The sequence below is a fragment of the Tigriopus californicus genome, chromosome 5 (genome assembly GCF_007210705.1).
Source record: "Tigriopus californicus strain San Diego chromosome 5, Tcal_SD_v2.1, whole genome shotgun sequence".
NCBI lineage: Eukaryota > Metazoa > Arthropoda > Copepoda > Harpacticoida > Harpacticidae > Tigriopus > Tigriopus californicus.
Window position 1 is genome coordinate 1,171,559 of NC_081444.1, and position 27,110 is coordinate 1,198,668.

Sequence of the window (27,110 nt, forward strand, 5' to 3'; positions counted from 1 at the left end):
AGTTAGCGATTTAAAACATGGAACTCAATGTCCGGGAGGTTGAGTTAAACGTTACGTTTGGGTTATCAGAAGCAAACTTAATCTAAATTGGTTTGATTTTTGCGCCAGAATGAAGAGATTCACGCCAGTTGTAGAGCATTCCTTCGTTAAGCATCTCTTTGATTCGGTCAAAAAGTTTAAATATACCGGAATTGACCACCCAGTTTAGGTCAGAGTTTCCCTGCCTTAAAAGTTCTTGTGAGGCCGTCATTAGAGGACAACCATATTTTTTAGCATTTATCTTTCACCAGTTTGTTGAAAAAAAGAGCAACATTGCCTTTTGACTGAAAAAAAGAGATATTGAATTCCAAAAATAATGTCTTGTGTAGGGCGATTTTTATGGTTAGAGTATGACCCAGATGAATATTGAATGACATTGCTTGAGTGCAACGAGTGAAAGCATATTACGCATGTTGAGTCTAGATGTTTCTTTACCAAGGATATCTTCCACAGTACAATTGGAAACCATAAACCGACCTTCAGCCGTCAAAGTTGATATATGTAACTTCATAAGGAGTCAAGTCCATTACTACCCCCTGTCGATCTGGATGTAAGACAAGCAAGGGCTTTGTTACTATGATCAGTATTTAGGTGAAAACTTTTTTGTCTTTACAGTCAAATTGTTTCAAAATCTCTTTCCTCAGCTGCGTGTACTTTTGAGTTGGCGAAATTAGACAGAATAATGCTGTTCATGTCTATGTTCCAACACATCTTTGGTCCATTTCTATCAGTGAACTAACCTACAGTTCCTCATTAGAAGCACAAACGTAATCAATCATGGTCATCTATTGGGAGCACTAAGTTGTCTATTTTGGCTTTGTTTTCCTGCTTGGAGAATCCTCAATCCTCCATGGTTGGAAAACTAGGAATATAACTGTATTGAAATACTATTGTAAGTAATGGGCAGTCAGCTTGTCTTTGAATTGGAGATGGACCAAACCTTATTCAAAAGTATGTTGGGATAACGCCAAGCCAAGAAATGATTGGAACATTTTTTAATCCTGGAAGACAAAGATCCCCATTGGGTAATATGCTTGTGCTGAAATTTGTCTCATATTTTCATCGATAATGAGAAATGAGAAATTATAGCCGAAGTTTGCTAACAAAGTAACAACAAGTCAATAGCTGACAGATTTCGTAATTTGCGCCCTATTAATGGACGAATTACCAGGAAAGACCTGAAAACCAAAACTTTAATAACCAGAGACAGATACGGGGAGTATCCGATAACCGGGTGTCATTTTTCCCCGATAGATAGACACATTTGGGGAAATGATCAAATATCCTGAGGATCATTCATGTTTTGGGGCTCCAATCCTCGTTAATTAATGATCTTTCTGTGTTTCTAGGTGAGGCTTTCATTCAAGAGAAAACCACATGCCATTCCCCGTTCATAGAGAACGGTCAAGTTGAGGGCGAGTTCAACGGCGACATGTTTGTGGGTACTGCGAAATGCGACCCGCAATACGAATTAGTGGGAAAAAGCCTCATTAAATGTCAAGCTGGAATCTGGAGTGCAGAAGTACCAGTCTGTACGAGTAAGTACATCTTTTAGAGTACTAGTACGCACAGCTTTTTAGTAGCGAGTCACTTATTTTTGTAGATATATTGCCAATTGATTGAGAGCCAGGGCTCCACTTCATTAGCCAATAAAAGCCTGAAAAGTCAGTTCAAAATTCTTTTCAACTGACTCCTAGGGAACATTCAGTGGGATATCTAGATTGATTGAAACGAGCGAGAAGGTTCTTCGACTCTCGCAATTTGACTGCTGGGAGCAAGGCTAACAGATTGGGGGTGTTAATGGTCAATCAAAAAACAGTTTAAAGGGGAAGTAACACACTACTGTTGAAGAGGGATATAGTGTGTTTTCGGATTTATGATTCGTTGATGGGAACGCCTTGCAGTGCCTAATTATATATGGAATGATATTTCCACTATTGATTGGAATATTTGTATTGAAGTAAAAATTATCTAATAATCATACATACTTTTTGAATCGATCAATGGAAAGCAAGGGGCCGTCAAAAGTCTATTGGCTCGCCTTTAAATTGAGGTCACTAAAAATGGTCAATGATAACTATCAAACACGGTGGCTTTCAACCATGGCAAAAATCTCGGGTGCCCATGTTAAAGTTTAAGCTTTAGATAACTCTTTATTGGCTTTAATCATCAAATTCGAATTTCGTTACCCTCAACTAGGATGTTTGATGATGGTATTCATCTGACATCATTTCCATTGGGCTTGATCACGGCCTCTGGACGCTCATTCAAGCTCTTGGTTCTAATTCATCGTCCGGAAAGGTGGCCCACTGACTGTTATTGATAGCCTTGCGTGAGCTCAAACCTGAATGAGGGGTTTGGTTAGTACTTGTCTCACCACAAAAATGAAGAGGGTCCAATTCGAGCAATAACGGGGTTCACAAGCCCTTGAGCCAAAATGAGGACCATCTTGTCCATATAGGACTTCCGGCGTCTATCGAACATGTGCGAGTTTTTACCATAATGTTCCCAAACTAGATTTCCTGTCCTGTAAGGGAAGCAAGCGGCCGTAACCAAAGCAGAAAGATACACTGCAACATCTCGTTGTTGGGCTCGATACTGATTTTCTGCCCCCAATCAAAAGAAGAACGACAATATCTTCATTCTTTTGGACCAGAAGACACCAGATAGACCATGACTCGTTATGAGCAAGTGGTCCAGGCCACTTATTTGACACGCCTTATTGGTCAATCAACCAACCATTTTTTTCTGCGTCTGTGAACGTGGTCAATATCGAAGAGTTTTTAGTTACTGAAGCAATTGCTGAAACTCATATTTCTTCTTATGCACCGGAGAAGAAAATGCCATCGGAACAGACTAGATTTTCCATCGTTATTGCAACAATCAAAAGGTGTTCAAGAGTCCATTTAAATGACCAACAACCCTGGCTAGCGTTCTCTCCTTGACATGCTCAGTGACCAAATCTTGGACCTTTGCTTTTTTGCTTTTTGCTCACATATTTTTGGTGACAGAAATGCCTCCAAAACCCCTCAAATTGTCAGCATATTTTCTGGTTTTCAGAACATTTGATATTGGTTGGTGGTTTGATGACGAAATTTAACATTGAAAACCGGAATCTTTTGTTTAGCCAATCTGCCTATCTGACTTAATCAAATGCCATTATCATTATTTTATACTCTAAGCTCTTTGTAGTAGATTTGCCCTCACTTAGACTAAGCAGAGTATGTTGTTCAATCGGCTGAAAAGCCAAATGTTTTCTCATTCCTGGAAGTACTTCTTGCTCTTAGCATTTAAGCATGCTCGCCAGAGGAGAGAAATCTACCCCGATTGAAATTGATGCTTTGCCATTTTGGGATCTTCGTGTTCATCCATATATTGAGTGCTCCATTGTATGAAGCCCATCTGATTCTGACGAGATGATGTATGCTCAATTGCTTATGGTCGACATAATGAGAAGCATTAGCTTACAATTGAAAACCTAGTACAGCAAATTTGATATCAATCAAGTTCATTACCCAGCACGTTGTGTATTTCGAAAGTAATGATTATTTGAGCTAGACATAAGAAAATATGCTATTTTGACTCAATGGTTCCAGCCAAGGTGAATTAATGTGACGACCAGGGAGGAGCAAAAGTGCAAAAAATGGTTGCTTAAGCTTTTTCAATTATTTGCACATTTTAGTGTTTACATCTTTTTTTTACGTTTACTTCGGACCTCTCTGCATCTGATAGACATTTTAGGTATTTCAAGGTGGGTAATGAAGTTGATTGATATCAAATTTGCTGTTTTCAATTGTGTATATTGCTCCAAGTTCTCCTTGCTCCCCGTTGGAGACGTGGATTGTGGATTGCCAATAGGGGTTGCTTAAACATTCCCAGGAGTGGACGGTGGTCTGCGCTGACCGTAAACCCAGGATGTCCCCGGAACAAAACCCTGCGCTTTTCCACATCCCACCATACCGCCGTCATCTCCAGTTCGACGACGGCATAGTTCCTCTGGGCTGGGGATAACGAACAGCTTCCGCACTGGACCAGGCGAGGACGACCATTGGTGTCCCGCTGGATGAGGGCAGAACCCAGACCATGCAGGTTGGAGGCATTGGTCATGAACTCGTTGGACAAGGTAGGGTCAAAGGGCTTGACCACGTGGTTGGAGGTGAGTATGGCCTTAGCATGTTGAAATTCCTCCGCATGCTCCTCCAACCACAACCATGCTGATGATGCCTTCAACAACTACCTAATCCTGACGGTGGCAAGAGCAAAATCTGGGAAGAATGAAGCAAGTTGGTTGGCCCTACTCTGGAAAGATGGTTAGGGGTGGCACCGGTGGTAGGGGACTTGCTGAGGAATTTGTTGTGGACAACAGGACACTTGTGCACAGTGGGGAAGTTCTTGTGAAGAATGCTCAAGGCCTTTAAGTCGCCACACGGAATGAGTGCGGGCTCTGAAATGTCCGAAACCACAGTGTCAAGAGCGGCCTTTGGTCCCATATCCACAGACACGGTGATGGCCAGCCCACCCAGGTTGGGCAGCACCAAGCCATTGGCGGCGATGAGTTGGGTCATGGAGGGGGAGAGCCCCACCCCAGTAGGTACATCCCTCTTGGGAATGCCTGAATGAGGCGCCCCAGAGTCCGGGATGGCCGCAATTGAGAAGAGCTTGTCTTTGGCGGAGCAGTTTCAGGCAATCTTCCTCAGGAGCTTGCTTTCCACGGCGCTGGCGTGGGTGACTGAGGGAATCCTCCTCCTGGCATTGCCGTGGGCATCATAGTGGCGGCCAGAGCCAGAGGTATGGCGCCCGCCATCCCGATCCCGCCCGCGGGTTAAGGCTGCGGCCACGATCTTGACTTGGTGAGCGTAAGAGCGGAGAGGAGCGACACCTGGCCTGAATGTGGCCCATTTTTTTCGTCATGGAAACAAGTATTAGTGTGGGACGCTTTTATCAATTATGGAGTCCATTTCCGTTTTTGCTTGTTGCACTAGTATGAATGAATGCTACATGGATTTATACCTACATTCGGGCTCTGTTTGTGTGTTTAGAGATTGGTTGAGCCCTTTCCAACCCAGCCCAGCTAAAACTATTGCATTGAACCATTATTGCTTAAGTCTTTTTCTTGTGGGGTCAGATGAATGGATCTTACAATTTGGCATACACCAACTTGCCTTCCTAGATCAATTCCCAACACTTAGTTTATCATAAAATCAACTAAATAGATAAACGGTTTCTGTGGATTCAATCCCGCAACTTGTTTTATTCCAAAAGTTACAATACGCTACGTCATGCAGGAAAGGCAACCAACGCAACCTCTGGTGTATGCAAGCTGCCGAGCTGTCATATCAGAGTTCATGTTTTAACGACCATATGATTCGTATGTATTATGTCTCAGGCTCTCAGCCGATTGCTTGGAAATTGAGCAGCGGCACGATCAACAGTACAGTCACTCAACACACAATAATTTTATCACTCTACAGGAACGATAGGTTTTTTTTCTTGTACTGAATTCGAACAAGCAATTAAAATATAAATAAATGAAAATAAAGGGTAACCAGTTTTGGGAAAGAAGTTTTCAAGCTTAAAGTACAAATAGCACGTCCACTGTTTCATGTTGAACTGAAATTTATGACTCGCCTAAACTTGAATGCATTTACACTTTTTGACGGCAGAAAACTTTCTGAGGTTTCTCTAAGGTAAAACCATAAAAAAAAGAAGGAATGAATGAATGCAAAAGGAAACCATTTTGAGACTTTAAAACTTGACTTTTGAACAAAGGCTATTCTTAGCTACCTCGAACGTCAGCTTGTTGACTCGGATGTCTTCTTGCGATTACAAGCCTTTCATGTCCTTTTTCATATTCAATTCTTCCCTCGGGACCCGCAAAAGAAAACCTTTTCTGTCCCCAAAAGCGGATGTAAAATCATACTGGCATAGGTGAACGAACCAATTGTCCAATGATTTTCATTTCTGAGGGCAAATATGAACTCTGATCTATTCCCTTTTTTCCAGGAATTGGTGGCTGTGATCCCGACGATCTCCCAGAAGTTCCAAATGGTCGGAAGCATATTTTGAGGCGTTTCCGAGGCTCTGTGGTGCGTTATCGCTGTTTAGGCGGATTCCAAATCTACGGCCAATCTCGGGTCCATTGCCTAGGATCGGAATGGAGCCAAACCCTGGCCCCAATCTGCGCTCGTGAGTCAATGAAGATTGATATCCAATACGCGATAAGCCTTTTTAGGATGAGATTGGTTCCTGGAAATTGGAGCGAGCGAGCGAGTAATGTGGGGTTAGATGCTTCAATTGATCTTAAACTAATCAAAGCCGGGTAAAGTTTGAGGTATCCGCCTGGGAGAACGAAAGTACAGTGTCTGGGTGGTTGAATCTCAATGGAAAAGTTTGATTAAAGGGCAGATAATATTTTCCACTATTGCTCGATCACCCAACGGTTGAGGCTGGTTCAAGTCATAATTTGCTCTCCATGTTCCCCATAGCTTGAGAGTCTGATAAAAGCAACAAAGTGATGGTGATAATGTTGTTGTTGTTGTTGCTGGTGGTGGTGGTGATGTCAAAGTGTTCCATGATAATAGGCATGGAAATCGAAAGCATGCTTTGAGTGGGAACAAACAACCTGTCTGGCATGGGCTTTGAGTACGGAAATCCTGGAAACCAAGCGTACATTTACTTACTCATGTACCACTTGAAAATGGACGGAATGTCTAAGGAAGATAACTATCATTTGTGAGCCGAGTCGACGAATTGAATTTTCTCCCCAATTACAATGACCCTACAAGACAATAGATTTAAATGTGATTTCACAGATGTACTTTTTACTCAGTTTCAGTGAAGGCATTTGGAATAGGCCAAATCTCACATTTTCGCTTTTTATTCATTCAACAAAATGTTTAAGAAAACCTCAAATCTAATTGTCGTGCTCTAAGTGATGCCACGTAAAATTTAGAGCTATTTTGGAATGAAGCATGAAAAGTTCGAATAATATTTTCGAAGTCAAAATTCAGTCTTCTGTTCATACATTTATTTTCATTGATATATGGCAAGGGCTATTCGGGACTAAAAGTTAGGTTAACAAGGCCAATATAACTCATTAGCGGTGAATTAGTATACATCCCAAATTGCCAAGTGAGTGAGTGACTGATTTTGATTGAGCTGAAATTTAAAGTACATTTTCTATAGAACACTTGCTTACGACGAATGATATAAACCAACCTCGGGTTGATTGAGAAAGATGCTGATGCCCCTGGTCTGTCCGTCCATATTCTAGAGGTCCTCTTTGACAGACTCTAACCAATGTCGCCCACATCCAATCATGAAAGCACATTGTTGTTATGTCCTGTCCTCTGCAAATGTCGTCTACAGTGGGGAATTCGAATCTATTAAGAGAGGATGGCTACGAGGTTCAAGTCAACCAGAACTTAAATTTCAGACTCGTGTAGACCATACTTGGTTAATGAATTATAAATCAATGGCTATATGGGGATAATGTACGTGAAGATAAAATTGTACAATTTCCCTTGAACAAGAGTGATAAGAAATCTAACGTTATAGAACCAAAAATATGTAATCAGATTGAATCTATAGTCACTGGATCGGTTGGGATGAATTAGATAAGCTGGTTTGGCTGTGGATGAACACTTAATCGCCATATTAAAGTATTAGAATCACATGTTGCACTTGCTGAGCATCACTAGTTACACTAAATGAGACAGTCCTCATCAATTTGAATTACCTCTTGTATCTCCCGATGAGCCAGACCATATATCATAGTGGGTGGTGGTAAAGACATTTTACTTAGGTTTCTCGTCCATTTGTGGTATATTACATCAACGCCATACCTTTTCATCACACATTCACTTTTGACAAAAGCTTTTTCCATGTGTTACGTCCATAGGGCTTTGTAATCAGTCAAGAAGGGAAAGCCCCCGAAGGTGCAAATTTGGGTTTAAATAAGTTCGGATTCGAAATTAGAGGTATTGTTTGTGGAATGAAGATGTCAGCACAATCTTGGATTTCTGTCTTCCATCATCTCTTTTTAATATCTTCATCCCAACTAAGTCCAATGGGTCCTTCATAATACATTTGTAAATAAAGTACACAATATGCGTCAATAATAGTTTTACCAGTACAATCTTCTTTTTTGAATTGTCCAAGATCACCTCCATTTGGCTCTTTTTTTTAAATCTTTGTAACGCCCGCAGCAATCGATAGATGCAAAAGCACTGACTCGTGTCCATAAATTTACCTTGTAGGGCATCCGTTTACTCTCACAGAGCTCCTCAGAACCCGTAGAAACAGGAAGATATTCATTCTGGGATTGAAAACGGACCATGGTTGACTACCCAGCACATCCGAGAAGTTCAAGGACTTGACGTTGAAGCCACCGCCCTTGGCTCACCTAAACAAATCATAAATGTCTAGAGAGACTTGCAAAGGCTTTGATCTTGTCTATTTGTGGAGCAGCGTGTCAAGTTTTGTATTAGATTCAGGACTTGATAGAATTTGGAACACCATGCAAGCGGCTTGCTGAACAAGGAGCATAATCTAAAACTCCTTTTCCGACGCATATTCCTCAGCGTCTCGTTTTAGCAAGTTTTGAATTCAGCTCTTCCTTAACGCCCCTTGAAATTGGAACAATAATAGTTACATTTCTATTCCATTTTTTAAATGATGGATGGATGGATGTAGTCATGTTATCGTTTGAAGCAAGAAAGGTACATTTGAAGGAGCATGATGGAGGACCCTTTGTAAGTGCTTATACTCGTAATGATTTGTTTATGCTACGTAAGGCATGACGAGTTTTGACCCAGAGTGCAAAGTAGGGAAACAACAATAGGGAAAATTTGTCAACCAACAAGATGCTTTCAACCCATATTGTATAACTTTCTTTTTTCATGGTTACCCAGAGTGTACTTGCAACATACATTGGTAATTAACGCATCATATTTCATATGTTAGAAGGTGACTCCTCTTTGAAGGAAAAACAGTAGTCCTGAATGGCCTGCAAGCATTAGAATATTTCTATTGACTCTTGCAACGTTTTCGGCTGATATATAACAATCGATATTCTTCTGACAAAGTTTACAAAAGCCTCGTTCAAACATTAAACGAAAAAAACGGAAAATGATTACTTGGAAACTCTTGAAAATGACAGACCACAGTGCATCGAAATCTGGCTACATTTCTATATCCTCTTGTTCTAATTCATGGAATTGCATTCTTGCAAGTTTCATAAAACAGGTAGTGACCTTTGGATTCATCAGACTTAAATCAAATAATCATCAAAAAAATACGAACAAAGTACCAACAGAAGAACATCTGGAAAAGCCAAGACACTTTGTACATCATCGATCTGAATTGATCTTCCCACAAACAACGAGCGTTAATTACTTGGAACAAGGCTTTGGGATTTTCACACTCTTTGTGTTAATCTCGTTTCAGGACGAGGTTGTGACCAAACCCAATTCAAAGAGATTCCCCACGGAGAGACCAAAAGTCAAATGAAAGGGGCGGTTTACCTCTTCCGTTGTGAACCTGGAGCAATGCTGGTGGGAAGTCCCACCTTGTTCTGCGATGGACGTCACTGGAACGACACCTTGCCTGAATGCGTTAGTAAGTACTCCCAAGGTTGGTTTGTCTCTTGGGACACAATCCAGGAGCATCCTGAGGTTTTTTTTTTCTTCTTCTCCCAATGACCACTTACAGAAGGTGGCACAAGTTATCCAACGGAGCATTTGGAACGTAATTTGTCTATTTGGTAATAGTAGCTTATCACCGTACAAAGCTAAGTGGTATGGATGTTGGCTCCCATTTACTGTAATTGAAGCAGACGAGCGGGTTCGGATCTCGAGGATTGAGGCTGGTTTCCAGTTCAGCTCTTGACTCTTTCCTCCTTCATTCATGGGTACAAATTGCAATTGAACATTCTTTTGCCAGCAATTGACTGTGTTAGATTTGGCTTTCAAAAAAGAGAATACAATTGCAATGACCTCTTTACTGACCGGTCTCGACTCAATTACTTCATACAGTGGTAAAAATAACGTGTAAAGTTTTGACGGAAATTTCGACAAAAAATTCGGAAATTTGAAAATCGACAATAATTCTCTGGGAAATATATAAGGGCATTTTGAGCCTAAAAACAATGAAATTTGGACCACTAAATCCCATGTAACAAAGTAGCGGTGTAATAGATAATATCATGATTTATAGTCAAGAGCTAACTAAGTATCCTCTTAATTTACATTGAGTAGGTTTTTGAAAATTTGTAAGTTCTTAATGTGGGCTAGAATGCCATAAAGCAATAAAATCAAAGTTGTTCTCTGTGAATCTACGAGGTATAAAAATGCCAAGATGTGTTTGGGAATTTTCTTAGTAACTTGATAGAGCTTTTTGAACGCCGTGTTCAAGAACCGCGTGATTGAAAAATGAAGAATAAACTAGACAGCCTCAGGTAAACCGGATATTAGTTGTCCTGCCGACGAATGTAACCTCATTAAGTCTGTTTATTTACTAAAAGAGTATATGCTATAATAAATATCTGAAGGAAAAAAAGAGGGATAGTGATGATTTACCTGAACATGAGGAACAAATATAGGTTTTTGGTGAGAACGCTTATGTTAATGACAAAGCTAATGTGGTGATGCTTACAAATTAGGGGGTCAGGATCGGGTTATCTCGACCTAAAACGACCTCGTCTCGTCTGGTTTGCTTACTTTTTTGTGCACGCAATGTAACATTTGGAGATCTTGTCGGAATTGGATGAAAGAGTCTTGTTTGAGTTTCTCTTACATGACATGTTCAAAACCATTTGGTCTTAAGTGAAAAACACTGTAAGACGAGGAAAGAACAAAATGAAGCTATCTCTCATTTATTTCCCTTCTCCAAGATATCAAATGAATAAGGATCCTTAGCTCAGGATGTACATTCTTTACTGTATGAAGCCTGATATGTACTGTGCTTAAATTATAATTGATTACCACTCGCAACAAAGTCTCGGAAAAATGGTTCCAACAACAAATTTGGCAGGTTTTTTAGTTCGTAGCAGCCTGACATTTATAGCAACATCACGCACGGATCAAATTAGGCGCGTCATTTGAAAATCTCCAATCTACCGTTCGAGCGGCAAGTCAGACTGGAATAAATTAAAGGTCAAATTTACTTCTGCAGTTGCTCCCGAGCCTCCACTAGTGACCATTACCCTTGACGGAGAGCCTGTTAGCCCTCAATCCATTGAGGTGGGCCAAATGGTCACTCTGGTTTGCAAGGCTCAATCTGGACACCCTGACCCGGAACTGACCTTCTATCGCAACAGCGCTCAAATTGGAGTTCCTCGAAAACAGCGCAACTTGTTTAAATTTCGTGCCATGGAGGGCGATAACAATGCTGTTTTCAGTTGTACCGCCTACAATGGCTTCTCAGCTGTGAGCAGATCCGACGTTTCTCTCAATGTGAACTGTGAGTGCAGTGATTCTGCATGCACAATCCTGAATGAACCTCCGATCTAATGAACGGGATTGAAATCTAATCTGACCTAATCGCATGCTGGCCTAACATGACTTTCTCGAGACGTGATATTTTGATTTTAATTTTTAATGAGTGTCCATCAACGGCAGTTTTGATTTGGCATTATTCTTTAGAAACTGCTAAATTATACTTTTCAATAAGCAAAGGTATTGCTCAAGTATTTTAACACAACGAATGCTTCACTAATTTTTCTGCGATACCTTTCAAATTCTGCAAGTGCTCATCCCCGAGTTATGATAAATAAAGAAAATAATTTATAATCACAAATGAAATTTAGGCTTGGTAATGTCAGCGCATCAATACTTGTGCGATTTTCCCATTCAATCAAATAACACAAAGGAAAGCATGGTTTTACGAGTTATTGGTGACTTGCGTTTAAAGCTTAATCTCTTTAGGCATTTTTTATCTTATCGTAAGGACTGAAAACGGCTCGCTAATTAAACAAAAAATAGTTTCTGATTCTATATGTACCCCAAAATAGCTGATAAAAAGTTCCATGTGAAGCAAATCTAAATAAGTCGTCTCTTAAACGTCAAAGAACGGATTGAATGATAATAAGTATTCAAACATATATGCTCATTATTCCCTATCAGCATATTACTAACATATTTCCTTCAATGTACTGCCAATCTGATGTTATCAAAACCCCGCCAAAAATTGGATTTACTAATTTCTATGTCGGAATTTTGGCCCTTTCACATTAACCTTGCGATGCCTTGAGACTGTCCATTTAATTTCATTGACCTAATATTTGGCTTTTCACAACAAAAGTAAAGGTTAAAATGTCTCAGTTCTTTATTATGCTCTGAGGTGCTCATAATTATTAGACGAGACAGAAAACTCTACTCAATACAATGAAAAGCCCAATAGGACTGGTTGGCGGACACCAGAAGGTTTTTTTCAAAGTCTCATCCAATTTTGCCTTGCTTTCTCAACCTGACAGTTTGATGTAAATTGTGCCTCGCAATATTTTCTGAATGCCATTTGTCAGACTCAACATGTTCCCCACGGGACATTTCAAATTTCAATTGGAATTTCCCATTGCTCCTAAACCACCTTCGTCAGAAGTTTAAAATTACAATACAAGTTCCAACTCGAGATTTGCAGGGGCTTCCTCTTCTGATATTATATTAACTGGAACCCTCTCTTGCAAATTAATGCCAAATTCACATTTTGTTTCGCACGTTCCCTCAAAATAAGAGTCGGATCAAAATTTCTTGAATGGCATTTTGCCTTTGCCGGACTGAAATTGAGAGCGAAATCATGGAACTCTTTCTCACATTCTTGGATGGTCTTTATCTTAAATCCAGATTTTATCCCTTGAAACGGCCTCAATAAGTCATGCAAGACCTTTGGTTTAGCTTTAACAAACTTGGTTTCCTTTGGACTAGTTTGAGGTTTCTTCTGGTAAGAATTGTCTAAAAATACCAATCTGTGTGACACACCCACACGTATAGTAATGCATTCTCAGATTGGTCATCTTCGCCTCTGTATCTTCTCACTCTGTTTCAGTTGCTCCAGGAAAGGTGGAGATCCAAGGCCCAAGTCAATTGGTTTTGGACCAATTCAAGGAAGACTTAACCATCCATTGCGTGTCAGCACCCAGTAATCCGATAACGAGGCTCAAGTTCCAAATACAGGACCCAAATGAGGACATGCCCTCAATAGTGGATCCAACGGATGGCGATTCTGATACCAACCTGGTTGTGGATTCCTCAAGTCTAACAGAATATTCCGGTGAACATGGCGGATGGGTGACTTCAGTCAGTATTATCCTCTCTTTGGAACAGACGCTAAATAGAAAAAACGGACTGACCATTGATTGCCTGGGAGAGAATGGAGTATCTCCTAGACCAATGGAAGATTCGCTCAGCCTAACCCGTGAATGTGAGTAATCTGATTATTTTTGGGTCCCCTCTTGCATGGCCTAGTTATTATATGATAAAAATGTGCATTTCAATTCTAGTCCCCCCTGGGAAAGTGAGTGTGAGAGGTCCTTCAAAAATGAAAGCTGTTGGTTCAGCCCAGTTCTCTTGTCAATCTAGTCCTGCCCAGCCGGCCCCGAAATTGGCCTGGCGGGTGGAAATGGGTGGCAAAAGCGTGGCCAAATTCAACGGAGAACACGTCGAAACCAAAGTCACCTCGGAGGGTCTAATGGCCGCGACGACGTTGACGTTGAATGTTGAAGATCTAATCCTTCGATTGCCTCGTCAAACAATCTCCAGCCCAGACTTAGTGGTCGAGTGTTTTGCAGCACATCCTAGTCTGGGAGAAGACTTCATTGCCTACGCACATATGGTGGAAGTGTTATGTAAGTATCCAATTTTCGACAGGAAGGTCCCTATGTGCCGCATGTATGCTCGTACACACGTACATTAGTGTTGCAATTACTAGCTGTGTCTGTTGGAGGCTTTGCATGGGTAGCCTGGAACAGAGTTGTGTTCATACATATATAATGATGGATTCTAATCAGATCTGGGATGATAATCTCTCACTAGACCATGGAGGCCCTCTACCATTAGCATATCTATTGGTGCCTTTGTTTTCTAAGCTATCTGGGATTATGAGAACGGTAGAGGAGCGTCAATAATAACGTCACAATACGAATCATTTTTACTTTAAAGGCTTTGATCTTGATTTCGGCCTGAACACGATGTAAGGTTGTATGCTAGGCCATTGGTTTCAACGAAAACAAATCTATGTGGAATGGCATCCCAACTATCCACTTCACATCCTAAGGGTTCTGGATGTCGTAGCCCCTCACATGAATGTGATTGATTGTTGTCAAAAGTACAATACAGTTAGTGGATTTTTTTTTCTATTTGTGATATTAGGGTAAAGGGGCCCTTGGGTGGTAAGGGTAGCGAACCATCACGTTGTTCGTTTACATCTCCGATTGGCAGTATCATGGTCCAGTATTCTGTCGGTTCTCAGTCTATGCGAGTGAATAGGAGTCGAAAATTTTCATCAAACACGTCTGGGGGTGGGCCTTTTTTAGGAGCTAAGAATCAATTGTACAATCAAAGAGCTGGGGTGGGCGAGCGTCTAAGAGACATCGGGGGATCAAGGCGAGAATCCTCTCCCTAGACATCGTGAAAATATGTTTTACAATCATCATGAGCACACTTTGTTACGAATTCGCTTGAATTCTGAAGACAGCACATACAAAAGACAATGTTAAAGATTTTGTCTTTTCCTAAAAACTTTGTTGCAACTGATTCAAAATAGCTTCTTTAAGACTTCACCGATATTTGTGACATTTTCACTGACAGCTTAACCAAATGTCTTTGGGTCGGTTCCAAATTAATTTTCAAAAATCTGCTTTTCTTGAGGATTTTAAATATGGCTGTTTAAAGTTAATTTGAAACTATGCAAGAAAAAGAAAAATCCCATGTAGCGAAATAGCGGTGTAATACATAATATCACAATTTATATTCAAGAGCTAACTAAGTGCGCTCCCAATTTGAATTGAGTAGGTTTTTGAAACTTTTAGTTTTTATTATGTTTTTAGGCATGTAAGTTTTTTATATGGGCTAGAAATCCATAAAGCAATAAAATCAAAGTTGTTTCCTCTGACTTTTTGAGGTAGAAAAATGCCAAGATGCGTTTGGGAATTTCACTGGAAACTTGATAGGGCTTTTTGAACACCGTGTTTTTCAAGTTTGAACGGTTAGGAATTCCACTCCATTCCCAATAGCCTTCATACGTTGCATGAAATCTGGTTTACGTTGTGCACTTCAGAGGGCGATTTGAGACTCAGCCTCTACTAAATAAAGGGCCGATTTTTTTTTATTTATAATGCGTTTGTGTTGTTTTTGGCTGATTCTATCAAAATCTTATTTATAGCTATCAGAGACAAGTTTTTAGGTAGCATTCCAGATTAACCGTACATCCAAGGACTAGCTAAGGCATTAAATAGACAAATTAAAATCTTTCATTTTAATAATACTGTGGATTACATTATCTGTAGCGGTTAGAAAAGCCCGTGAAAAACAAACTAATAAAAAAACCTTTGAGACAGGGTGGGAGTGTCCGGAAAAGAAATTGCGTTCAAGGCCACAAGTAGGTTATGTAGCAATCAACTGCCCCTCTTCCTGTTTTAATTGGACCGTCTGACGTTGCAAATAAGGGCCCTTATAGCAGTCACAAAGTCCGAAAAAAATAAAAGAAGAAAAAAATGCGGAAAAGATCGGCAACGGTAACACTAAGGCTTTACAAGCAACAACCTCAAAACATTTGCGTATAGAATCCTTGAAAATGTCAGATTCTTTCCCCGACGGGGAATAGGAAATAGGAAATGAAACGAGGGTCCCCTCAAGGAAAAAAAAATGCTCCTGAACAATCAATGTAAGCCAGCCACTCTTTTCTTATCAATAAGGCTTGGTCCCATGCAAAAGCTGCTTAACATTAAAGACATATACAGAGTATGGGAGGGCCATATCTTTTCTATTTCATCAACCTCTTTTGGTCTTTCTCCCAATGGCCAAACATATAACTTCAATAATTGTCTGTTTATTTTCTTTCTTTGCCAACTTCCTATTTCATATTTTAGTTATTGCTGGGGCAAGTTTGGACTCGAGTTCAAGTGCGCTCGAGTCTTTAACTCGATTTTTGAGAAATTGGCCGGGCTCAAGAATATTTTTTATTCGTCATTATTTTCTTACAATTTCGCCAGACGAATATTTTTGCAAGACCTGATTCTGCTGGACTCAAGTCAAGATCCGGCAATCCGGCAAGAAATTAGATAAAATCATAGGACTTGTACAAGTCCGACTTTTGCCGGACTCGCCCCAGCACTAGTGAAGGTTATAAAAGTAAGGGTTAAAGAAAGTCCATACGGTCAAGACACGTTGAATGTGTTCAATTTTTCATGCCGTTGAGTTTGAAGAGAAGAGCAAGGGTTTGCCTAAGCTTCTCTTCACACAAGAGGGCATAATGAAAACGTATTAGGTGTTGACCATATCACCTTTTTGAAATCCGAACTCGAATAACCTGCTTTTAAAGAGAGACCCAGTTATTGAATATGAAGTTCTTTGTTATGAGAACCGCTTTTCTAGGTATGATTTTCACTCGGAACTACTCAAAGCCAAATGTGACGTGTGAAACTGTTCTTTCTTTTCACGAGTGACCGGAAACTTGCGTTCCAGACACAGTGCCATCAAATAAAGTTTTAATTGTGGCGTTTGGCTTCCTTTGTTGTGCATGAGACATAACATTTTACCTCTGAATACCGGTTCTTATAAAAGAAAAGCGTTCGCCATTTTGAGCGGAATCAAATGTCGTCCTTACCTAAGGACACCCAGTTCATAATTCAAGTTCATTTCACTGTTTTTAGACAGCCAGTAGCAAAAATTATGAAACGGTAACATGACAGGGTGATTTTTTCCAATAAAAGGGATGACTCAAAAGTATAATCCTTGCCATTCTCCTCTGCCTTCTCTCCTTGCGGGCAAACAAACGTAGAAGAACGAGGATGCACTCTAAGATGCCTGATTTGAACAAGGTATTTTTCGCTGAACATCTTATTAGTGATACATTCTAACACCACAAATAGACCACCAAGACTTCTGAGAGACCTTTCAAATCCTAAAAAAGTAAAACTATCAATACTTTTGACCTCTAAATTGAAATAAAGCAGGAGCTATATGTTGTATACTTGTAGCATACCAATGACTTTTTGATATCGTATTTTTCCATTAAATTGTCCTAAAAAAACTAAATTTAAGTCTAGAGAACCTATAGTGATTTTTTTTAAAGTTGGTCATCAAAAACTTGTGAAGTTGTGCTTTTTGTAGTTCTATTTTGTTAGAAATGATGATTGCAAAAGTGTCAATCATGCAGTATACAACCTCCTTTAAAATGATAATTTACATGTCATAATTGTTGGGAATTTTACCCACAGAGGATTTGAAAGGTCTCAAAAATGAGTTATGGGGTTAGTCATTGTTTCACAATACTTTAGCAATACATTTTTCATCTAATAATCCCTTGATAAAATCTGGCATCTGAAAGTGTATTCTCCCGTTTCTACGTTTGTTTGTCCGCACCTAAACGAAGCAGAGGGCGCTGCCTCCCCAAATGAAAAGGACTAAAGGGATCAACCTTGCTTCCAACAATGACAGGACATGGGAATAGAGATCCTAAACTCACGGCATCCTTCTAAATTTACAGACCCTCCCGGCTTGCCGAATATCTCCGGTGTCCATTCCGGCGAGCAGATGGAAACCGGTTCGCCCAGGGAGTTGACTTGCATGTCCAAACCCGCTGGCCATCCTCCGGCTAGAATTCAATGGTTCATGGGCAATCAAATGATGGAGAGTCACTACTCCGTTGAAGGAGACGTAGCCTTGGCTCAAGTCACCTTTGTCCCTCAGATCGAGTTCAATGGCTCCGAACTGCGATGTGAGGCCATCAACGAAGCTATTGGCAGTCCTGTTTCCCAAACCATCCGTCTGGACTTGACAACCAACCAACGATTCATTGAGGTGACCACTTCCACGAGTACAACCTCGACCTCAACAGAGGCTACCACCACAACAAAAGAGGAGGAGGAGGAGGAGGAGGAAGAAGTCGAGGAAGAAGTGGAAGAAGAAGAAGAAGAAGAAGAAGAAATGGCATCGCCAATTCCCATCGAAACCACAACCACCAGCACGACTTCCACGCCAGAGACGTCGTTCAAGTTTTTGGATCGTGATTACACCGAAGAGGATCTGGATTCTTTTTATGGCCCCAACCATAAGACCGACCATGTGGGAGACATCTACGAATATCTGAGGAATCCCCCTCCGATCGACGCAGTCAAGTTGAACGTATCGTATTACGACGACAACGATGAGTACTTTTATGAGGATGACTATAATTACGATGAGGAAAACTATATGTACCAGTATCCAGATGACCTGGTCGTTCCCGACAATCTGGGTGTGCATCCAGAGTTAATTCACGAGGACTTATTCAAGCATAAAGTGGCTTTCTCGCCGCCCACGCCCGAGCCCCCTAAACCCAAGAAAACTGAAGAAAACTCGTTCGGAAGGCGACAAAATGAGGTTTATCATCCGAAGGATAGTCCTTACACGGCCTCAAGTCCACCGAGAATAAAGGCCACGGGATTGACGACGATTGTTTGCTTTCTGTGCATCTTGTCCACAGTCACCCTGGTGGCCCTTTAACCAATTACAAAACAAAGCCAACATTCAAGAAAACAAGGAAACCCACGTGTTTGTAATGAATGTACCCTTTACGACCGCAAAGAGTCTTTTGTGGGTATCAAGACCGCAATCAAATTAACCCTCAAGTTTTGTGAGATGTTGTGGAGGCCCACGGCCCAATTTGAGTGTGCGTGTATTTCTGAAAAAAAAAACCGATTCAAATCCTGAGAGGATCCCATTTCACCCACCTGTATCAACGAGAAGAAAGAGACCAATATTGGTTGGAAGATGACGATGATAACATCTTAACTTTTACCAGGACTCAATCCAGATCTCAAGCAAGGATCTTTCTTTTACAATTTGCTTCTCTTTTCGTGCTTAAAAATCTGTAGAACGCCCTGTTTATTCGTAGATAAGTGAGATATAGCTCCAAGTGCCAAATTCAATTAACTTTGTCTGCCAATGCGAGTATTTGAATCAAATAGACGGATCCAATGCGCAATTCTGTAAACCGCCACAATTATTCAACTCTTGATGATATTCTGTCATTGTTTCACTAGATCATTTGATAAGATAGAACTAAGGCTTCGTCAGATCCAAGGAAAAAACCAGAAAATTACATAGAACAGGCGGTAAACAAAGTGTCAAAACCAATGACTTTCTATTCATTGATTCTTCTGGGTGCTTCTTTCTTTGGACGTTTTTGATAAAACCGCACCAAAATTGACACACTTTGCGCAGTTTACAAGGCATAACTTTGGCACGGTATCACGTTACTCAAACGTTTTGTCTTTAAAAAAACGCTGCTGTTTCTTGCTTCAAAAATCCTTCAAAAAAATAAACAATGCGAACATTGAGACTAAAATTTAGCTCGATTTCGACCATTTTCATTGCTCGCCAGAAAAAGAGCCAAGATGTCTATTTGTGAAAACCTCTTTGCCCACTCATTTCCCTCCGTTTCTGCAAAACCCTTAAAACCTGACACACTTGGAACGTACAAAAACAAGTAAAGTTTAGAAACTAGACTTCTGTCCCGTTTCATTTGCCTGATTCTACCAACGGTTATCATTCATTTCGCCCTAATCAGTCGTTCACCTCAACTTGAGTCAAGCTAAGTCATACGTTCTCAACCACCTCCAGGTTGTCGTTCAATCTCGTCTGAAGCCTCAAACTCTGACAAGGCCACCTCACCTCGTCAAATATTCAGCTTTCAAACGAGAAGACCCATGCGATGTCAGACAGTTTGGTATTACCATATCGAGAGCTCATTTCCAATATCCCAAGAGACTCTCAAGTCGAGCTGAGACATTTTCCCTCTCCTCTATGTTACTAAGCACAGCGGTTAATCCGTTATTTATCCCTAAGTGGTTCGACTAATTGGTGCCTGATAGTGATTAACCACACACATTAAGTCGAATCGTCGTATATCGAGGTTTCTCTTGAAGCTCAAAGAACATACTCTTGAGATCTGGCGATACAAAAATCCCTCTACCGTTGGTGCGATAACCAAGGCTTCTCTAATTCAGGTTCACCTTTCTTTACAATGATTCTGTATTCAAGATCAATTGCACCGTTCCAACGACCACCACCGTAACCCAGAAAATGAATTGTTAGGACTTAGGAGGATTCTAGTTGGATGGCACTGTTCACGTCCCTGCCTTTGAACGCGCTGCAACCTCGGTCACTCCATACTATGGTTCATTACAAGAATATCAATTGGTTTCTCACATGGGCTGTGAAGGCATATTCATTGTTGTATATGGACTACATCTTTGTTGTGAGTTTCTTTTTTGTTATGGGTGTTAGTGGTGGCTTGTAAGGACAAAGATCCAAAGTTTACAGTCTGAGTCAACCATCCACCCGTTCAGCATCTGTGGGCAAGCACAAAAGACACACCCACGTTCTCATCACATACTGAGAGGTGGCTCAAGCATGCTCAGATCGAGTCCAAATGAGTAAAGTACTCAAGAGGTCTGTCTTGAAGGCCAAGGAAGTTCTGGCTCGTTAGCTTGACCTCACTTTGGCTTGAGTTTATTGTTGATTTTTTTTCTAAAGACTTGCTCATGTTCCACGTGGCTAATGAGGTTTCAAAACTAATAACAGGATACTCAGCTCCTCCTCCATGTAATGTTTATAGTGTGTGGGTGAAGTTATTTTCATTCATCCGGCTAGCAATTTCGTTGTTAAGGTTTTAGTAGGATTCTAAGGTCCACGGTTTCATTTTAGACGAGTCAAGTATCTCAGCCAAGAGAACAAACTTCATACTACGATCTCAATAAAGACGTTGCAGCATTAAAAGATCAAATTGTGGAGTTTGATCAATGTCTGCTGTAAGCCAGCTCAACATGATAATAATGAAAATAGCGCATCACATACATTTTCTATTTCATTTTATTGATTTTGATATTTGATTTGGCTCTTGGAAGTATTGATGTTTCTTTGACATTCCGTTTTTTATTGAAATTGAGAAAAAATACTATAGGTACATTCTTTTTAACATTGGGTTTATTTTCACAACTTGCTATGATTCGGGATGTTAGGGTCGGATGTTGCGTCTCGCTTGGCAAACGAAACCAGCCATCACATTGATCTTTTCCAACCTCCCATTGCCAATATCTGGTCCGGTATCAGAGTGGTTCTTGGGTCTGGCGGGAGGGGTGATAAGGGTCAAGGGGAGGAGAATTGAACCAAGGACTTACAACTTTAATTGAAGAATCAAGATGGAATTGAAATTGCAAGATCATAACAGGTCTGTTATGTGTATATCTAACCAATGCCCTTTCTTTCTCTTGACCATTCTATCTCAATACCACTGTCGAAGTACGTACACTCACACCCGAAAGGAATCGCGTAGTATTTTATGATGGAAGTAGGTTAAGCATGCGCAACGTTCAACCTTGATTCTTCTAAAGCATACTAACCATATTTGGCTTTTGTCTATGACCTCTTTAACCTCTGTGACCCTCTCCCTTGGAGAGCTCTTGATTCTCAGAGTTCACATGAAAAGAATGCACACTGTTCCAAAGCTACAGAACCTACAATGGGTAAATATAGGACCCAAGTGGTGTTCAGGGCGTGGTTTAAAAGTGGGACACATTATCCACTCAGCCCTTTGGGTATTTAGCTTCTCATTTGAACCCTCCCTTTGCTACCACTGCTACTGGTTGGTTCGCCCATTGAACAAAAAGGAAGATCTAAGAGAGAGTGATTTCAGGCTGGCTTTACTTTTAAACCGGAGCTGACTGATTGATGGCTGCTCTTTCTCTGTATAATGGAAACCACACCCAGGCAGCCTTTTAGGTGTCACCAATCCGTGCTAAAACTGGGTCTTGCTTGTCTAGCGGACAAGTCAGACAGACTCTACGTATGTTACAATGATTTGTGGTTCTCCGTCATTTTCATCGACGGTTTCTGTTCGCGAATTGTTTGTGAAAGGAGGAAAAGATGTCATATTCAAGTCGTCTAACCAGGAAAAGTGTTGTTTTGCTTCACAATGAATGTGTGTGGTTCTGTTTAACAATGAATGTGTGATGTTCTGTTTCACTATGAATGTGTGTGGATCTATAATTTGAGCGACCATACATCTGCCTTTGACAATCAGCTTTGCTTTAGTAATCCAAGTATTGGGATCTTTGAAATGGAACGTGAAGGCCTGATGAACTAGGTATTAAAGGCGAGTTACAACCTCTAACACACGACAATCCCCTTTGGTTCTATTTTCAGCCTATGTCTATTCACTTTTGTCCCCTGTTCCTGTCTACATAAAAACGGTTTCTTGTTACTCGTAGATGATCTCGAATGTTCTTTGTTTTTCTAGACTTGCGTGATCTGCAATTCTTGATGGATTGTTTATAAGGCTTATGTATCAGAAGAGTTGACTGTTTACTAAAAAATATTCACAATGAGACTTGTTACGGTATCTTGCGCAAGTTCTTAGATAAGAACCAAAACCATAAAAATTGACATTGGGGCTCATAATGTGATTAGTGCTCAAGGTTAGACATTACCCTAATCGGGGATTATCCACCTGAGAAAGGTACGAGATCAAAAAATGAACTCATTAAGTAACCTCTAGGTTCCCACATAATACAGTCTAGTCTCTAGGTCTAACGAACATAACGAGATGAAATATGTCCAAGGATAGAAGCGAAACTAGCCAAATATGACCAAGCATGATCCTCAGATCTTGGATAGTTAGTGGCTATTCTAGTTTTATTTCGTCAAAATACAAGGTACTAGATCAAAATTGGTTATTCACATCAACAATAACACCACATGAAAGGAACACAAGTTCGTCCGCCGAACCTCGGTTCTTGAGATTTAAACATTGCAGCCGTGTTTGCGGAGAAGCGACTCGGAATGCGGGTTGGGTCCATGCAAATGTCCGGCCATAGGAGTGAGTTCAGTGTGATGGTTCTATAAAAGAATGAAATCATGTTGAAAAGCTAACACAAAGCGATTGTGTAGTTCACAGATCATACTGTAATCTAAGATGAAGGGTCAGTATCAGATATCTACATAAGACACCTAAAGCAATTAGATTGTCGGTGAGACAAAACAATCCTAAACTTCAAGTGATAAGCTGAGCTAGGTCAGTGTCTAAATTTAGCCTTTTGGGTTCAGGGAACATTTGAAGAATGTTTTGACAATTGCTCCTGTTTTGAAAGGAGCAAGAAAGGATCTCATTTGGATTTTGGAAATAGAGCACTCTACTCGTTGTTATCCGTAATGTAAATCTAACAGGAATTGTGTTTGTGATGAACGCTCTATACCATCTTTAATGCGAAACAAGCATCTCATTGGATAAATAGTTTAATTCAAAATAGGCGAAAACTTCTTCGTTTGTTGTCATGGTTATTTGGTTATTGTGGGGCCCATTTTGGGAAACAAAGATGCAAGGAATCTCATCATAAGGTGGGTCTAAGTTAAACCAAAGAATGCAACACTTGCACTTAATAGGGAAGAAACACTAACCACTCCTATTTTTTTGTATTCCATTGTTCTTCAAGAGAAACTGGCTCCAGGTCGTTGCAATTACTTATTTCAATTTTCAGCTCGATGGAACGACTGGGTCAAAAGTTAGTGCTTCTCAAAGCACACTCTGCACAACCCCACCGTACTACACATTATGGATGAGTAAGCCTGTCCAGATAGTAGCTGAATGCATTTCATTTACTCGATTACAAAATGTTATTTTTCGACCTTAGCATCTCCGTATATATGCCAGGGGTTCATGTTTAAGCTAGTATTAAATAAAATGGGCAATACGATCATTGCCAATTTGTATGTTGGTCTTGACTTCACAGTTACTTTTTCAACAAGAACGCAAGTGTGGTAAGAACAAACAGTTTTTTTCGGCCAGTAATTTCGTCCAAAATGAAACAATTCGCTAAAGGCGCAATAAAACCTTCCTTTGGACATTTCTAACATTCCTTTGGTTTTCCAATTCTTGCCACAGAAGGACTGTCTTCTTGCGCTTTTTTTTTAAGAAAAAGGTAGAAGTGAGCAAATTCAGAGCATGGCTAATTTGGTCATTTGAAAATTGTGTAAGCGTTTTAAAGGGAATCGCTGCTTGACCTAAAAAGGCTATAGTTAGAGATCCAAGACATGAGATCTTTTTATGAAACCAACTCTTATGATGGGCCAATTTTAATCTCGATATATTTTTCCTAAAACTACTAATACAATGAAAGATAGCATATTTATAACTTCATGATATTTCACATACCAGCAAGTTAAAATCTGACTGAAAAGCGGCATTATTGTTTTAGTTATTAATCTAGATTCTCGAGGACTTGAATATACTCCCAATCCGCATGTTAAGCATTCTGCATTCTCCAGTTCCTTATATTGACCCTATATTGTAAAGGTAGGTTGAGACAAAGGTCGTCATGCACTACCAAAAAAGATTCATGAACGAAACCTACTGAATAGCCTGACCTACAGTATATTACCTATAGATTAATCGTTTAATGGCCAAGGTCAATCTACTCTCACTCACATCAAAGAATATAATACTCTTTGAGTTTTTGCCATTTCTACCAAAAACCTCTGCAAAACAGAGTAGAAAACGAGCTCAATAAAAGTTCGATCACGATTGCCTCCAAGACTATGGAATAGCTTTGCGAACAACTGACAATTTCATGGAGTGTGCCCATGGAGTGCATAAATTGGAAAGAATACCTAGCTGAAGGAGTTTGCACTTATCCCTATCCATGTTCATCCACATCTACATCCCTGTGTCAAACTAAAAATGGACCGAATCATATTTCGGTCAAGAAGTTTCAACATCTTGATGAATCAGATAAATGACTGCCACCATTTGCCTTGTTAATGCATACGCTCCAGAAGCAACAACTCGTTTGAGATGTGTGTTCTTCCATATTCTGTACGAATGATGTCATTGGGGCTGCAAGCTCAAAGAGCGATCATTCATTCTTCAATAATCCTCTTATGGCTGAAAAATACGTCGCTGCTCCCTAACTTGATGCTGGATGGCTTTCTCTGTGTGCCGAATGACCATTAAGGCCAAAGCCTCTGTCCCAATACCCACCAATTACTCTAACTGCCTCGTCAGGAAAATCGGTGGAAACCGGATAGTTCTCATTACTTGTCCTTGGAATAATAAACGTAGGATATGAGGTAGAATTGTCAAAACACTTGCATTCAGTGAGTAAATACGGCCTCAATTACTAGATTTATACAATATCTTATGCGTATTCGGGAGAACCCCCGCAACTACTTTGAATCTCGTCTCCATCAAACTTTTAGTTTCAATTTTCATTGATGCAAGTCATTGAACTTGTGTAGATGAACATGGTAAAAAGTAATGTTTAACATCGCCCAATATGAAAACTTGTGTAAAATGCATGCATTCACAGTCATATTGTTATGGCTAGTTGGAGTTCATCTAGATTGGCAGAAATACCGTACGTCCATATCTAGGACGGCCCCTACTTTTTCCTGCTTAAAAGGCATCATCTAGTGATGAGCATTGTTGTGCATGAACTGAACTTTGTCTCTCACTAATCCGTCAGTTGCAAAAAAAACGAAATGAATAGATAATATCATCGAGGATATTAATTTACTCAAAACCGCCTGCATACACTGAATCGTTTGAGGGTTTTTTTCGAGCCAACGGTCAGCCACATCATTAGGGGCCAACTTTAGCCAATCAGAGGAAACCACCTCATCTGTCAAGAGTTTCAATACCTAGCCTCGATTGGTCCATTTGGATCATTATTTTTCCGTGGGAATATGATGCATTACTGCCAAAGTGCATCAACAATGAAGTATAGTGTCTTACCGGAATCCGTTGGTTTGGTGAACGGCTCTTGCGCAAGTTGAAGAATCCGTACACAATGGGGTCCATGACGGAATTGGTGCACGCAAAGATGAAGAGAGAATTGTGAACACGTTGGTCCATCTTCATGAAAGAATCCTTGTCGATCAGAAACCTGTTTGGGAGGCACAGAAAATTGGAATGATTTAGATCGAGATTAGCCATTCGCTTTTCCAGCGGCCTTTTCCTTATTGATTTAGAGGGTGGCCTTGGTCCACATAGGGAAAGGCCTCGGAAGTAATAATGATTGCTCTATTGTCTAGGGGATTGATTTTTGTGCCACTGTATTCGACATCGACCAATTCTTAATACTGGTCCAATCACGGACCTCGAGATTGTCTAAATTAGGAAGCGTCTTGAGCCACTTCCAGTTTTCGTGAACAAGGCCAGATCGGCACCATATCTACTGATGTATATGTGTGTTTATGTGTGTGTGTACGTGTGTGTGTGCGTGCACGATTCAGCTACAGTCTACCGAATTTTGATTCGATTCCTTACCAAAGAGTGATGATGTAATACGGAGTCCAGCAAAAGATAAAAACACACACGATCACCACGGTCATCTTCAAGGTTCGAGCCCGAGCACGGTTCAAGACGCCTCCAGATCGACGAAGACCGTTCCCGTCTGAAAGAAAAAGAACCAAATTGAAATCCTTTGACACTGGCTCTGATCTATATTCAGACCCCAAGTGAAGGGTCAGGAATAATTTGGGATCCAACGACTAATAGAGCTCTTTGCGTGGACCCAAATTCGAACCGCATTGGGATGCGTTTCAAAAACTTTTTGCACAACTATACCAAAGCGTGATCTCTCCAACCTTCTACGTAATTGAGGGAGGGTGGTTATGTCAATGCTGGAACGACTCGGTTGAAAAGTTGAGATTGAATCAGAATGAAGTCGCAAAAGAAGGGAATCAAAAAGGCCGCATGCTTGCCCAAGTTGCGAAACGCACGTGGACACAAATTCGCGGAAAGGAGCAACCCGTCGGATCATCAGCGTACTTTCAAGAAGAAGTCANATTGGAAAAATGGCATCTGGGCACATTTGTTGC

At 40.5% G+C, this 27,110-nt stretch overlaps 2 protein-coding genes across 4 annotated transcripts in view; one reads left to right on the forward strand and one right to left on the reverse strand.

Moving 5' to 3' along the window:
- The window catches only part of LOC131880986 (uncharacterized), a 47,595-nt gene extending 28,366 nt beyond the window's left edge, over window positions 1-19,229 (forward strand). Inside the window, exons 2-8 of one of the 2 annotated variants that reach the window (XM_059227727.1) lie at window positions 1,389-1,577; window positions 6,043-6,225; window positions 9,487-9,657; window positions 11,212-11,499; window positions 13,081-13,455; window positions 13,535-13,879; window positions 17,740-19,229. In XM_059227727.1, coding sequence (XP_059083710.1) covers window positions 1,389-1,577; window positions 6,043-6,225; window positions 9,487-9,657; window positions 11,212-11,499; window positions 13,081-13,455; window positions 13,535-13,879; window positions 17,740-18,737 — 2,549 coding nt within the window. In that variant the 3' untranslated portion in view covers window positions 18,738-19,229. The remainder of the gene's footprint in view (window positions 1-1,388; window positions 1,578-6,042; window positions 6,226-9,486; window positions 9,658-11,211; window positions 11,500-13,080; window positions 13,456-13,534; window positions 13,880-17,739) is intronic. The other variant, XM_059227728.1, reaches the window with a different exon arrangement.
- A 3,355-nt stretch (window positions 19,230-22,584) lies between these two features.
- The window catches only part of LOC131881139 (adipokinetic hormone/corazonin-related peptide receptor variant I-like), a 16,063-nt gene continuing 11,537 nt past the window's right edge, over window positions 22,585-27,110 (reverse strand). For both annotated transcript variants that reach the window (XM_059227913.1, XM_059227914.1), the window contains 3 exons: window positions 26,557-26,683; window positions 26,023-26,173; window positions 22,585-23,132 (listed from right to left, as the gene is read on the reverse strand). In XM_059227913.1, coding sequence (XP_059083896.1) covers window positions 23,037-23,132; window positions 26,023-26,173; window positions 26,557-26,683 — 374 coding nt within the window. In that variant the 3' untranslated portion in view covers window positions 22,585-23,036. The remainder of the gene's footprint in view (window positions 23,133-26,022; window positions 26,174-26,556; window positions 26,684-27,110) is intronic.